This window comes from Vigna unguiculata, chromosome 5 (assembly GCF_037176805.1).
Source record: "Vigna unguiculata cultivar grain cowpea cultivar isolate G323 ecotype 2 chromosome 5, ASM3717680v1, whole genome shotgun sequence".
NCBI classification, from domain to species: Eukaryota; Viridiplantae; Streptophyta; class Magnoliopsida; order Fabales; family Fabaceae; genus Vigna; species Vigna unguiculata.
The window spans coordinates 54,702,185-54,717,332 of NC_140796.1; the positions used below are offsets into that span (position 1 = coordinate 54,702,185).

At 31.4% G+C, this 15,148-nt stretch overlaps 2 protein-coding genes across 3 annotated transcripts; both read left to right on the forward strand.

Moving 5' to 3' along the window:
- On the forward strand, nt 1-3,941 carry LOC114183239 (uncharacterized). The gene is made up of 8 exons (XM_028070174.2): nt 1-305; nt 417-716; nt 803-1,018; nt 2,185-2,336; nt 2,810-2,968; nt 3,101-3,181; nt 3,267-3,321; nt 3,484-3,941. Exons 1-8 carry the CDS (start codon nt 195-197, stop codon nt 3,691-3,693), a joined length of 1,284 nt encoding a protein of 427 aa, XP_027925975.1. The 5' UTR covers nt 1-194; the 3' UTR covers nt 3,694-3,941.
- Nucleotides 3,942-11,759: 7,818 nt separating this feature from the next.
- LOC114186133 (RNA-binding protein csdA-like) lies at nt 11,760-13,633 on the forward strand. Of its 2 annotated transcripts, none has more exons than XM_028074162.2 (3): nt 11,760-12,220; nt 12,387-12,704; nt 13,351-13,633. In XM_028074162.2, the coding sequence occupies exons 2-3, from the start codon at nt 12,394-12,396 to the stop codon at nt 13,424-13,426; spliced, it is 387 nt and encodes a 128-aa protein (XP_027929963.1). In that variant the 5' UTR covers nt 11,760-12,220; nt 12,387-12,393; the 3' UTR covers nt 13,427-13,633. The 2 variants fall into 2 exon arrangements, with proteins under 2 accessions (XP_027929963.1, XP_027929961.1); XM_028074160.2 differs by having other exon boundaries at nt 11,763-12,220; nt 12,382-12,704.
- Nucleotides 13,634-15,148: the final 1,515 nt, after the last annotated feature.

Below are 15,148 nucleotides of genomic sequence, written 5' to 3' on the forward strand. Positions count from 1 at the left end.
ATAATCAAGAACGAAGAAGAAAAGAAGAAGAAAGAAGAAGAGGTAGAGAAGCTAAAGTTTGTGTTTGTCGAGTGGTGGGTGAGGTTTTGTTGGGCGGAGAAGAAAGATAAAGAAAGAAGAGAGAGCAATTCGGAATCGGTGGGGTCTACGAGCATCGAAGAGAAGAAGAAAGAATCAATTGAATCGAAAAAAAAATGTCTCTAACTAGCGTGAAGATGTCGGAAGAAGTGTGGTTAAGTTGCCTCACTCATGCATTGTCCACTGAAACCGAAGAGATTATGGGTCTTCTTCTCGGGGACATTCAGGTAATCTGACCTAAAATTTCTTTCTCTGTTGTCGAGTCAATTGAAGAAACGCATAGACGCAGTACCAGGTTTCGATTCGATTAATAATTGTGATGGATTGGGTTGATTCAGCATTCGAAAAACGGGAACGTGACTGCATTGATCTGGGGGGCGTCTCCTCAGACGAGGTCTGATCGGCAGAAGGATCGGGTGGAAACCAACCCTGAGCTGCTGGCCGCCGCTTCTGCCCACGCTGACCGAATGACCGTCGCCACCGGAACGACGACAAGGGTTATCGGTTGGTACCATTCGCACCCTCACATTACAGTTCTCCCTTCCCATGTTGATGTACGCACCCAGGCAATGTATCAGCTTCTTGACACTGGATTTATTGGCTTGATTTTTTCCTGTTACAGTGAAGATGCAAACAAGGTTTGTCTTCAATGCATGGCCAAAACGTTCTTTAATTCGAACTTTTGTTTTTAAGTTTATCGTCAAATCCTTTGGGCTGTGTTCAGGTTGGAAGAATTCAAGTAATTGCTTTCCAGTCAACTGATGGGAAGCAGAATCACACATCAAGACCTATACCCTTGTCTCCTGTAAATAGAAGCTCTATTATTGATATCGATTCTTCGCCAAGTTCCTCGGAGAATTTATCATTGAGACCTGGTTACTTCAAGGCAGAGAGCCCTGTGCAGGACACTGGTGATTCAACAAGTGTCGGTGCTAGTAAGGTATAATTTTTTTTATATTTCAACGTGATTTAAAATTTGGTATTTTGTGCTGTTGGTTGGCCGTACAATACACAATTGTATTTAGAATGCTTATTATGCTTGAATGTAAAATTTGTAAAACATGATGCAGCTTACAGAAATTGTTAGAGGGGTGTTTGTTTCTTTATTAAAATGTAGTTCTGCTTGTTTTTGTGCTTTCCAGTCCCAATTTCAAACAAATCTGTAGATGATTTGAAGAATTATTTTTTTAATGTTTAAATACCATCATGACATTGTTTTCTAGTGTCCACCTCCAGTGGTGTTTTTATTGTGTATTCATATCATGACAAAGTTTTAAATGCCAGATACTTGAACCAACAAGCTTTAGAATCCCGTCTCTCTTTTCAGAATATGAAATGAAGCTATTGGATTCAGTGTTTGGAACTGGGACCAAATGGTAGTAGGATCCATTGATGGGTTAGAGTCAGTTATTTTTAGGAATATGCGTAGTAGTAACTCTGCATTGGTTCTGTATTAGAAACTGCATGGTTGCAGTTATTCATAGAAAATATTAGAGTTAAGTGGGTTAGGAAGGATCCACGGATGGGCTGGAGGCAGATGGGATTCGAAATTGTATGCATGGAATATAAAATAACATCTTGTATTAGTAATTCTGCATTAGTTCCGTATGGGAAACTGCATAGTGGTTGGTATTCATAGAAATTAACATTTTTCAGTAACGTATTAGGATTATATCTAGTAATAGTGGGATGTGTAATTAAGGAAGTGTATTATTATGTGCAGCTTGCGTAAAGAGAGAACTCTCTGTTGGAGACTTTTGTCTCTGGGACAACAAGAATACTGTTGTTTTGTGCATGATTAAGCACTCAATATTGTATTTTATTATAGAACCACCCTTGGCATGTATCCAATCTGCATTTCTTTTCTGAAACTGGTTTTACTTGAAGTTTCTTATTACGACTCTGGATTTTGTGTATACCATTTTGTTGATATGGCAAGATGAGGGTATAAGATAAAACATAAACTCTCCATGTTCACATTATGGGAAATGAATTCAGTCCCTTGCGGTCCTATCAATAAAACTAGTTTTTTTCTTCTATACTGGATTAAAATACTGCATTGTGTTTCCTTACTTTAAGACTTATACAATTATATATTTTTGCCAGGACGGTGGGAGATCAGACTTGGGGAATTTCTTTGCTAATGCTGATGCCAACTACCATCCCAACAATTCAGACATTAACTTAGTTGATGTTGATCCCATGGATATGTCAGATAGTATGCAAGAGGCCATGCATCGTTCAAATTTGGACATGAGGTATATAATATTGATAAGTGCGTAATGCACCACTAATATCTTTATTATTTATCAACTACAGTTTAGGCCTATTTTTGGTATTTGGATTCTGTGTGTCCTCTTGATCCATAAGGGAACATGGTGCTACCGTTCATATCTAGTCTCAAACCTTAGGTGATTTGATAAGATCAAAGATATGTGCTAGGTATTGGCCTTAATAACTTGTTACACCATGAATTTTCTATCAATAAATATAATCACACCGGAGACGGAGATAGGCATTCATTATGTGGATGATTCTCATTCTTGGTGGTTGGTTGAATGATAAACGGAAGCTATAAAATAACTGTAGAGCAACTCTTTACTATAAAACAATAGCATCCTCTTCTGCATTCTTTGTATTATTTTTGGTCAGGTCAGTCATGCTTAATCATTTGAGGTTGACAAGATAGTTTCCCAGTCTTGGGTTTTAAAATGGCTTTTATTGGTTTCAGAGGTGCACAGAACGTAAGAAAAGAAGTTCCCCTTCATGTTGTGCCAGCCTTGTCTATACTCAACCTTGATTCGCCATTATCATCATACGCAGATCTGCAAAATGTACTATTTGAAGAGGAGCGAAGTGCATATAATCAGGCCATCTCACAAAATATGAGGTGATAATTTGATAAAATATATTCTCATTAATACTTCAACGAATTGTCTTTAATTTTCTTGTTTATTTGCTTTATGTCATCATTTTTCTGCTGTCTTCAATTTCCGATGTACCCTTTGTTTCTACTCTCCAGGGATGGGAAAGTGCATCCTCTGACTTTTATACACCACACTTCTACTTATCAGGCTTCCCTGTGCAAGTTGATTGAATACTGGTAAGAGAAAAAATGTCCGTTTTCTAGTTCCTCCTCATTTTCTTCTACTTCTCCAATAACAATTTACTACTTTCTGACTTTACAGTTTAAGTCCTGCTATAAGTACGCTTCAAGATCGACTGAGAGATAATCAAATTCGGGTATTTTTCGAATCATGATAGTTTTTCACTGACCGTATGACTAGCTTAGCTTCTAAAAGTTACATATTTCAAATTCTTTTTGCCCGATCCTCTGTGAAATTCAACCTTTTTTAAACTTTTGTCTAATAATTTCTTACATCTATGTGTTGTATATGATGACAGCTATCAGTTCTGAGTGAAGAAGCCAAAAGTCTGGAGGCTGAGTCATATAATAGAGGTAGCGAAGCAAGTACTGGATCTCCTCGACAAGTTGCATCTCCTACACACCGAGGAGGTTCCTCTCCTGGTCTGAGAAATTTGCACGGTTCACCGGAATCATCAGGTTCTAGGAAGGTGGCAAGTCCTGGTAGCCGGAGCAGAAAAGGATATTGAAGTGAAAACTCTATTTTGAAGTAATGCTTCAACCAATATAATCGATGATGGTGATTTACGATTGTTTTCCTAAAATGGGATGTTTAATAGGTAGAATGTACATGGAAATGGTATTGCCTCAGTTGAAATGATGCTAGATGATGTATTCTGCTAGTAATAGAGTAAAAATGGCGGTTTGGTGATTTCTTTCATTTTGAAGAACACATTATTGAAATTATCAAATGGCATTCACGGTTGGATTAAAAGCATTTTGAATAGCCCTTTATTTGATTTCTTTTTTCCTTTTATCACTATACACGACTTTTTTTTGGTGGGACTGAAAATTGAATTCGTTGCATTTAACCAAATGCTACGGTCAAAGGAACTTTGTGCGATTCGTGGTTTATTAGATCAATAAAGATATTTGAAAATTGTCGGTTGTGATGTTAGTCAGGGTAAACATTTTTAGGATGGGTCTTGAGTAATTTGATTATTTTAAACGTGTATGCCGCGTGTGTATATACAATTTACATGAAAAAAATTATGTAATCTATCTCTAACATTATATAAATAACAATATATAAAGATATATATTTTTTCGTTTATATTTTGTTATCTTAATTTTAATTTTAATTATTATTTTAAAAATTAATTATTTTATAAATAGTTTATTTTTAATCATTATTTTAAAAATTTCTTTTTTTAACGGTTATTTATTTATTTTTTTCTATATATATTTTATTCTTTTTAATTTTAACAATTATATATTTTTTATTGATTTTAACTTAAATTTTGATGAAAATAAAATAATCGAACATACCGTATCTGTTTTCGCTAGTAATGATAATTATAATATGTGTGTGTTTTCATGATAATTATAATAAAAGGTTAATAGTTTATATGTATATAATAGGTAAGTATTTGTTTTAGTGATTTGCAACACTTGTCAACAGTTCTTAATTTGGTAATAGATGGGCCAATTTCATTTGTATATGATAAAACATTACATTGATTAAAGCTCGTGTTCAAAAATTGAATTTAAATTAATCAAATTAAAAATAAAGCATAACTCTACCTAAATAAGTTGAATTGTTTCTTGAAAAAACGTAAAAATGGCATTTTCTTACTTTTCTAACAAAGAAGTTTCGAAGTTAATAAGGAAAAGGACAAATTAAATAATCCAATGCCATAAAAGAAAAATGAAATTTAGATTTTAGTTCAAATCTGACAATAACTATATCATCTTGGAAGAAAATACAAAAGCTCCGAATGATCTAAATTATGGTGATATACGTGCAAGAAAAGTTCTACATTTAAATCAATATTTATGAAGGATATACGTAAAATTAAAGTGTCTATATATTTATTGCATTAGACTTATTTATTGTTGAATTATTGATTCAAAATACTTGTTGCTAAAGATGTGTGTTTATAATCTCGTGCTTTGTTTCTACATAAACTTTGCTATACGTAGGGAAGGTTCTGGAACTGTTCTGTTAATCTGAAATAAAATGATTAAACTAATAGTTAGTATAATGCTTAAACTATAAACTTCATATAACTCTTAATATATGCACTCATGTTTATTCTATTTATTTATGTTGTTATTTCTTCTTACAGACAATAACCGTTTTTTTCTTAATATTTTTGATAAAATAGCAACTACCTTTCAAATGGAGTAAATAATTTATATGCACTTATTTTATTTTTACAAAATATACTCATATTTTTATCATTAAAATATTACTTTAATGTTTGTATGCACTTACATTGTATGTTTTTTCAATGCTATTTAAAATAAACTAGTGTTATTTATTGCAAAATGTTATAATAATTTATCCATACTCGTTTCCTTTTACATATTATTTACTTATTATTGCATATTTTGGTTCTTTGTATCTCTATAACATGAATTAGAAAAAAAGTAAAAAAGAGGTAACATTATAAAACTTGATACTCTGTGGTCTCTTTAGAATTGTTCTGAGCTAATGTAGAATAACACAAAAATAATAATAAGATAATTTAAAATAGAACAAATGTGGATGTATATGAAAAAAATAAATAATTAAAAGTAGTCTATAGTTTAAATGCTATATATATTGACCAATAATTTAAGCTGTTTATTAAACGTTTGATCATTTCACTTAAAAATATTTAAGTTTATTAAAGTATGAATATCATTAAATTTATGGTTAAATAGTTACACATTAATGTGTAATATTTGTATGAAACTTATATAAGAGATTGAAATTATCTCTAATCTATATACGAGAGAATAAATTTATTAGTTTTATTCTTTACATATGTTTAACTTTTAATTAATACGTGTTATAAAATAAAGGTAATAAGAGAGACAAAGGAGAGGAAGAATAGAGAATGAGAGAGTAGGGAGCAACTTCTGTTTTTATGTGTGTCGCATTACTGATAGGACGAGTCCTATTTATAGGTACAATATGGTAACCCAGAAAGGATATAAAATCAAATAGTAAATACAAAATATTACATCATAAAGAGTAATGAATAATATGATTATCAATCATATGAGTAATTGTATAAATCAATGGACGACCATTAATTCATAACACTCCCCCTTGGGTGTCCATTGATAAAAGAATGTGCCTCGTTAAAACCTTACTAGGAAAAACCCTTTGGGATAAAAACCTAGTGAAGGAAAAAGAGTACATCATTCTATATAATATTGTTCTTTGCATCTTCTAATTTCTCCCCCTCATGTAAACTTACATCATTAAGATGGCGGAGTCCAATCCTATGAACCAATTGCTCAAAAGTTCTCCTTGGCAAAGACTTTGTAAATAAATCTGCTAGATTTTCACATGAGCGAATCTTTTGGATCTCTACATCACCATTTCTTTGAAGATCATGAGTGAAAAAGAATTTTGGAAGAATATGTTTTGTTCTGTCTCCTTTAATATATCCTTCTTTCAATTGAGCAATGCATGCACTATTGTCTTCATATATCGTTGTTGGTTTCATTTTTCCCAAGGATAAACCACAAGTTTGTCGCACATGTTGAATTATAGACCTTAACCAAACACATTCACGACTTGCCTCATGTAATGCTAAAATTTCTGCATGATTTGACGATGTTGCTGTTATTGTTTGTTTCACAGATCGCCATGAAATCGCTGTGCCACCACATGTGAACAAATATCCTGTTTGTGATCGACCATTATGAGGATCTGATAAATAACCTGCATCTGCATAACCCATTAGATCTAATTTTGAATCATTTGGGTAAAACAAGCCCATATTCATAGTGCCTTTAAGGTAACGGAGTATTTGTTTTACTCCATTCCAATGTCTTCTTGTAGGTGAAGAACTATATCTTGCTAACAAATTTACAGCAAATGCTATATCGGGTCGAGTATAATTAGCAAGATACATTAGTGCTCCTATAGCACTAAGATATGGTACTTCAGGACCAAGTAGTTCTTCATCTTTTTCTTGAGGTCTAAAAGGGTCTTTATCAACATCTAATGACCTCACCACCATTGGAGTGCATAGTGAATGTGATTTGTCCATATAGAACTTTTTAAGCACTTTCGTTATATAAGCTTCTTGATGTACAAGAACACCTTTGTTTAAATACTCAATTTGTAATCCCAAACAAAACTTTGTCCTTCCAAGATCCTTCATCTCAAATTCTTTCTTTAAACAATCAATTGCCTTTGTGAGCTCATTAGGAGTTCCAACTATGTTTATGTCATCTACATAAACAGCAATTATGGCAAATTCATTCTCGGATCTTTTCATATAAATACAAGGACAAATAGGGTCATTTTTATACCCTTCCTTTAATAAGTACTCACTTAGACGGTTATACCACATACGTCCTGATTGTTTCAATCCATAAAGGGACTTATTCAATTTTATTGAATAATCCTTTTTAGAATTTGCTTTGTTGGGCACATTAAATCCTTCAGGGAGTTTCATATAAATATCATTTTCCAAAGAGCCATACAAATAGGCTGTAACAACATCCATGAGGTGCAAATTCAAACCTTCTTGTGCAACAAGGCTAATTAAATATCTAAATGTTGTTGCATCCAATACTGGAGAATATGTCTCCTCAAAATCAATACCAGGTCTTTGTGAAAAACCTTGAGCAACTAACCGTGCTTTGTATCTAACAATTTCACCATTCTCATTTCGTTTTTGTACAAAAACCCATCTGTACCCAATAGGTTTTACACCCTCAGGTGTGCGAACTACAGGTCCAAAAACCTTTCGTTTAGCAAGCGAATCTAATTCTGCTTGGATTGCATCTTTCCATTTTGGCCAATCATTTCTTTGCCGACAATCTTCAATTGTCATTGGTTCTTGATCATCATTGTCACTTATGACATCCTTTGCTACATTATATGCAAAAACCTCGTCAATATTGACTTTATTTCGATTCCATATTTTATGATTCATGACATAATTTATTGAGATCTCATCATTTTCAACAATTTCAGGTACCTGAGGTTCTTCTGGAACCGAATCATTGATTATGTCAAAAGAATCTTTTGGGACTTTTACCCCCTCGATTAGGCCATCTTGCCTTTTTTCCCTTTTTCTCACACGAGGATTTTTATCTTTGGAACCCAAAGGCCTACCACGCTTTAGGCGTGTTTGAGATTCATTTGCTATATTAGATTGTCCAACAGGAATATCAATTCTGATTGGAGTATTAGCAGCGGGTATATGCGACTTAGTTACCCTTTTTGTGTCAGTAAAAGCATCTGGTAATTGGTTGGCCAATTTTTGTAAATGAATTATCCGTTGAACTTCTAGTTCACACTCTTTTGTACGAGGATCAAGATGAGATAATGATAATTCATTCCAACCAATATCTTTTTCCAGTTTCTTTCTTTCTCCCCCTAACGTTGGAAAAATTGATTCATCAAAATGACTATCAGCAAATCGAGCTGTAAATAAGTCACCTGTTGATGGTTCAAGATATTTTATTATCGATGGAGAATCATATCCAACATATATTCCCAAACGTCTTTGAGGACCCATCATAGTCCTTTTTGGTGGGGAAATTGGGACATATACAGCACACCCAAAAATTCTTAAATGAGAAATATTTGGTTGTTGACCAAAAACCAACTGTAAAGGAGAGTATTTGTGATAACTTGTTGGTCTGATGCGAATCAATACTGCAGCATGCAGAATTGCATATCCCCAAGTAGTCATTGGAAGATTAGCTTTCATAAGTAAAGGTCGTGCAATCAATTTTAGACGTTTTATCAATGATTCTGCAAGTCCATTTTGAGTATGAACATGTGCTACTGGATGTTCAACTTCAATTCCAATTGACATACAATACTCATTAAAAGCATGAGATGTAAATTCACCAGCATTATCAAGACGAATTTTCTTAATTGGATAATCTGGGAAGTGGGCTCTTAACTTGATCAATTGTGCTAATAACTTAGCAAATGCTTGATTTCGAGTTGATAGTAAACAAATATGTGACCATCTAGTGGACGCATCAATTAATACCATGAAATATCTAAATGATCCACATGGTGGGTGTATTGGACCACAAATATCACCTTGTATTCGTTCTAAAAATGAGATTGACTCATTTCTAATTTTTTCTGGTGATGGTCTTATTATCAATTTTCCCTGCGAACATGCAGTACATGAGAAATCATTGGACTGAAGAAGCTTTTGACTTTTAAGTGGATGTCCACATGAGTTTTCAGCTATTTTTCGCATCATGATATATCCAGGATGACCCAACCGATCATGCCAAACAAGAAATTCATTCTTATTTGTAAGCTTCTGGCTTACAATAACATGCGTCTCAATCGCATTAATATATGTGTAGTACAAGCCATAAGAGAAGGCTGATAATTTCTCCAATACACATTTTTTATTTGACTCAATTTGAGTGATATAAAGATATTCAACATCTCCTTCATTATTTGTCTCAATATGATATCCATTTAGACGAATATCCTTGAAACTTAATAAGTTTCTATTGGACTTAGGAGAATAAAATGCATTTTTAATATGCAATCTTGTACCTCTTGGCAGAAGTACTGTAGCTCTTCCAGAGCCTTCAATTATATTTGTAGTACCAGAAATAGTACTAACATTGACTTCTCGCATTACCAAAGTAGAGAAAAATTTATTACTCTTGAGAATTGTATGAGTTGTTGCACTATCAGCAAGGCACAGATCCTCATCATTGGTGTTAATGCCAATATTCATTCTTCATATAAACATAAATATCAATATTAGAGATTACTTTGTAAGAGGAGAGAAAGAAAAAAAAAAATAAAATAGAGGATTTTATTCATAAAAACATAAAAACTTGTACATATAAAAGCAACATGAATTAAATATAAAACATTGTCTTAAAAATTAATCATAAAATAAAACTATTTTCTAACACTCCCATCACCAATAAGGTGATCAATGCTTCCATCGGGTTTAGAAAAGAAATCACCAATATCAAGATGAGTAGTATCCATATGACCATAATCAGAATCACCATCTTCATAAGCAAAGTGTGTTTCTACATTCTTCTTTTTAAGTGATTCTTGGTAGAGTTCAACAAGATGCTTTGGTGTATAACAGGCACGGGTCCAATGACCTTTATTACCACAACGGTAACATATATTTTCAGCCTTTTTGCCATTATTTTCACCCCTTTCTTTTTCCTTTTTCGCATTCTTGTTCCACTTCTGTTGATGAAGTTTCTCTTTGAAAATTTCCTTTATAACCATGTCCACGACCATGATTAATAGCACGACCACGACCACGACCATGGCTACGACCACGGCCAAAATTACGACCACGATTATTATTATGGTCTTGACCTCGTCCATGATTATATGGATCAGATGTTGCTGCATTCACTTCTGGGAATGGAGCAGAACCAGTTGGTCGGGCCTCATGATTTTTCATCAAGAGCTCATTATTTTGTTCAGCCACAAGAAGGCATGAAATCAATTCATAATATTGATTGCTCCATTCACTTCTGGGAATGGAGCAGATTAGGCGGATCTCATGATTTTTCATCAAAAGCTTTATTGCTTTGTCCAGCCAGCCATGCATAGGCATGAAATAAATTCACAATATTTGTGAAGTCTCTTTTCACAATATTTTTGTTATGAGCAAATTAGTTGCTTTATTTCTTTATTTAATGGTATCCCAATATCCATTGCATCTAAATATATTTCAACATTTAAAATCCAATATAAGGAATTCTTCCTTACAATATCAAGGGTCACAAATCCAAATTTTGCAACGTTTCGCGTGTTTAAAACTAACACATAAAATAATAATATTAATAATAATCATCATCATCAAAATAATAATATTAATAATAATCATCGTCATAATAAAAATATTATGACAGAGAATTTTGCAACGTTTCGCGTGTTTAAAACTAGCACATAAAATATTAATATAATCAAATTTCATGTATGAAATTATTAAAATCAAATAATAATAATAATAATAATATGACAGAGAAAAATAAATCAAACAATTATCATTACACAAAAAAAAAGAAAATGAGATAAAGTTTGTGAATGAGAAAAAGATTAGAAAGAACCTCGGTTAAGGAATATAGAGCGTTGTTCTTAGGGAAAAAAAAAATATGCCTTCACGCTCAGTTGGATAACCCTCGTGCTGATAACGTGTTATAAAATAAAGGTAATAAGAGAGACAAAGGAGAGGAAGAATAGAGAATGAGAGAGTAGGGAGCAACTTCTGTTTTTATGTGTGTCGCATTACTGATAGGACGAGTCCTATTTATAGGTACAATATGGTAACCCAGAAAGGATATAAAATCAAATAGTAAATACAAAATATTACATCATAAAGAGTAATGAATAATATGATTATCAATCATATGAGTAATTGTATAAATCAATGGACGACCATTAATTCATAACAATACGAAATTTAACGAGCTGTACTTGAATAATATTTTATTCCTAATTTATTTATATTATTTCTATAACAAAAAAGTGCGTTTAAGTAAGCAATTTAACCAAGTGTGAATTCATCTAAAGTTGAATGCAAACTTCCAAAAGTCAAAAAATGAATTAAGACCACAAATTCCAAGATTTGGAAATTTGGATTCACTTGCCATGTTGGTTGAAATTAAAGTGCTCCTTCAGAAATGCTTTTAGCTTTAAGCATGCATGCCTTGAAGAAAAGATTGATAAAGGAGAAAGACTATCTCTATTCCACTTTCGCTTTCTGATTTTGGAGTAAAAGGAACAGATTTTTGTTAATCCTATAACATACTTTACTTACATTACTTGCAGTGATGCATGAAATCTTGGAAGTGTTGTACAAAAATCAAAAGTATCGTATCTTTGGAATTGTAGCATGCATGGTTTTCTTTTCTCTTTTAGAATTCAATGATTCCATTTATCAAAAAGTATTCATTCTCTTTTTCTGTGGCTTCTCCCATTATATAAACCATCTTCCTCGTCATCACTTATTCACTCATCACCACCTTCTTCTTCAGCTTCTGCTTCTCTGATTTGTTCAAGCTTTGCATCATCTTCAGGTTGGTCTTTGTACGTAGTTACTCTCTTTTTTCCTTATGAATGAAGTGAAAGAGATGCATAGAAAAAAATGAAACTTGCATATGTATTGTTTGAGAAAATGCTTTAGTAGTGAAACTGTGTGAGGTTTGATTGTTAATATTTGTTTGAGTGGTGTTAAAAGTGCAGAGAAGAAATGATGAGAGTGGGAGACTGGAAGTGCAGGTCATGCCAGCACCTGAACTTTCAGAGGAGAGAGTGTTGCCAACGTTGTGGGGATTGTAAAGGTGGAGAGGGGAATGGTTATGGTGGTTTTGGCACTGAGTCAGATGTTCGACCAGGTGACTGGTACTGTGATGCATCTAACTGTGCTTCACATAACTTTGCTACCCGTTCAACCTGCTTCCAGTGTGGTGCTTCCAGGAACCACTCAGCTGCTGCTCACACTTCATCTTCAAAACCCTCTTGGAAACCTGGATGGAAGCATGGTGATTGGATATGTAACAGGTGATCACTCATATATATCTTAGATGGAGTGATATTTTTGAGTCTAGATTCTCTCGTGCTGTTTTTGGTATGGTAGTCTTTTCTGCTGAGCATTAAAAATACAATATGTTGATATTTTAAAACGTCAAAATTAGTGATAATTAATATATTATGAAGGTACAGTAGATGAACCGTACAAAAAATCCAGCAAAAAATCCAAAATCGATATTTTTAGACTTAAATTTCAGGACAACTTTCTATTATAATTTGAGGTGACATCTTCTGACTGATTTTGAAATAAAAAATTATACTATAATTCTCATTTTTTTTTACTCTCATCATTTATTTTTTGACATGACTTTATGAATCACTGATTTTTTTCAAAAAAAAAATAGTGGTCTATTAATCAATGAATCTCACTAAACTACATCAGAATAAATGATAAGAATCAAAATATAAAAATCATATTGTTCGAAAGAAAATATAAAAATAAAAAAATAAACAAATGAAAGATCACTTAAAATATGTGATTATCAAAATTGTTAAAATATTATTTTTCATTTTATATATGCTACGTTATTTTATTTATTTTAACGAAATTTTGATGAATCATCAACTCTCTTCCATGTGTTTCTTGTGATGACAATTTGTTTTTCACTTTCTGCAGATCTGGATGCAATGAACATAACTTCGCTAGCAGAATGGAATGTTTTAAATGCTGTGCTCCAAGAGACTTGCATTAGAAATAAGATTATCCAGTTTTGGGTATATTCACCATTCATATATTAGCATTACAACTTGTTTTACAAGGATTTAAGAATTTAATAATTAATTTACTTCATGATATTAAATTAGTAATTAATTGATATATATGTTCTTTAAATTATTGAAAAAGCTAACAAGAATCCATTCTCATGATTTTCCTTTTAGATAATAGATCATTAACTAAAAATCGATACTTAATGTATCAAACCAAAATTTAATAGAATTAAAAGAGAGAAGCCAAAAATTATATTTTGTCCTCAGTTTTCATAAACACAAAAAGTAAGATTTTTTCAGAAAAAAAAATGTTTTTTCTTCTTATATCCTTATAGTACCCAAACTAGGGAAGATTTTAATTTTTGCGATAAATTGCCATTTTCAGTTTCAATTTTTCTTATTACAATCAAGCAAACATATGATGTATGCTTCGATTGATGCTCAAAATAAAGAAAAAAATATAGTGTAAGTCACCATAGTTTGTTTTAATTTGTTGTTATTATAATATCATTGCTACGGGGAGCACATATAATGTTCTCAATACTTTTACCATGTTATTTCATATTTAAATAATTGATACATAAATTTATTTAATCATAAAAAATTAAACAAATCATATTTTTATAATTTGTTAGCTATTAGTTTCCCTACAAATTAAAATATTAACTTAATCTGTAGTTAAAATAATAATAATAATATAAATTTTATTTACAAGCAATAATATATTGTAAAAAATGTTGGATATATTTCATACCAAAGTATAATATATAAGTAGTGTATAATCTTTACTTTATAAGGTATTTTTTTTATTTATATTGGTCTATTTATTATATAAAAAATGTTCATACTCAATTTTCACATCCTTTCCAACATTTAATTAATTTAATTTTACTCTTTTAATTGATTCATTCTAAATGATTTTATATTTTAAAGTAAAAATATTATTTTGTTGATATCGGATAGGTGTTGAATAGAATATCAGATGTTCATGTATCATAACATCTTATTATTATAATAGAATCAGAATACTTCAAAATCAGTTCTACATTTTCGATATTAACGAGGTTTTGTTAGGCTACCTATATTTTGACTGGAAATAAAGACAAATTATATCACTAAAAATATTTACTTTTTCTATGATTAAATAATAAAATAATAAATATAAAAAATATGAATAATTTTATTGTAAATAGCTTTTTAATATATTTTGTAAGTATTTTTTTTACAATAAATTAGTGGAAACGTATATATTTTTATCTTATGATAATAAAAAAAAAATTATAATTATAATTATTATTAAAATAAATAATATTATTAAATTCATAAAAAATGATGCATATCACTCTTGACGAATTACATTTTCTTATACTAATTTTATAGTTCATATTACTTCTACTCTACTCAAATATTTTTTTTTCACAACATAAACGGTAAAAATTTCCTAACAATTAATTATTTGAATAAGTAATTAAAATTATCATTTTATTTTTAATTCATAAAAGTATTTTATTGTAGTATCATGACTAAAGTTATAAATCTAAAGCTGAAGTGTAATAAGATATTAAATGTGCTGAATAAAAAAATTTATTTTAAAATGTTTTTTTTTATACAATTTAAAGAAAAATAATACCTCTGGAGCGTGGTCGGTCTCACAAAACTGAACTCTTGAAAATTAATGTGGAAGAAGAAAAGTTAAATTAAAACTC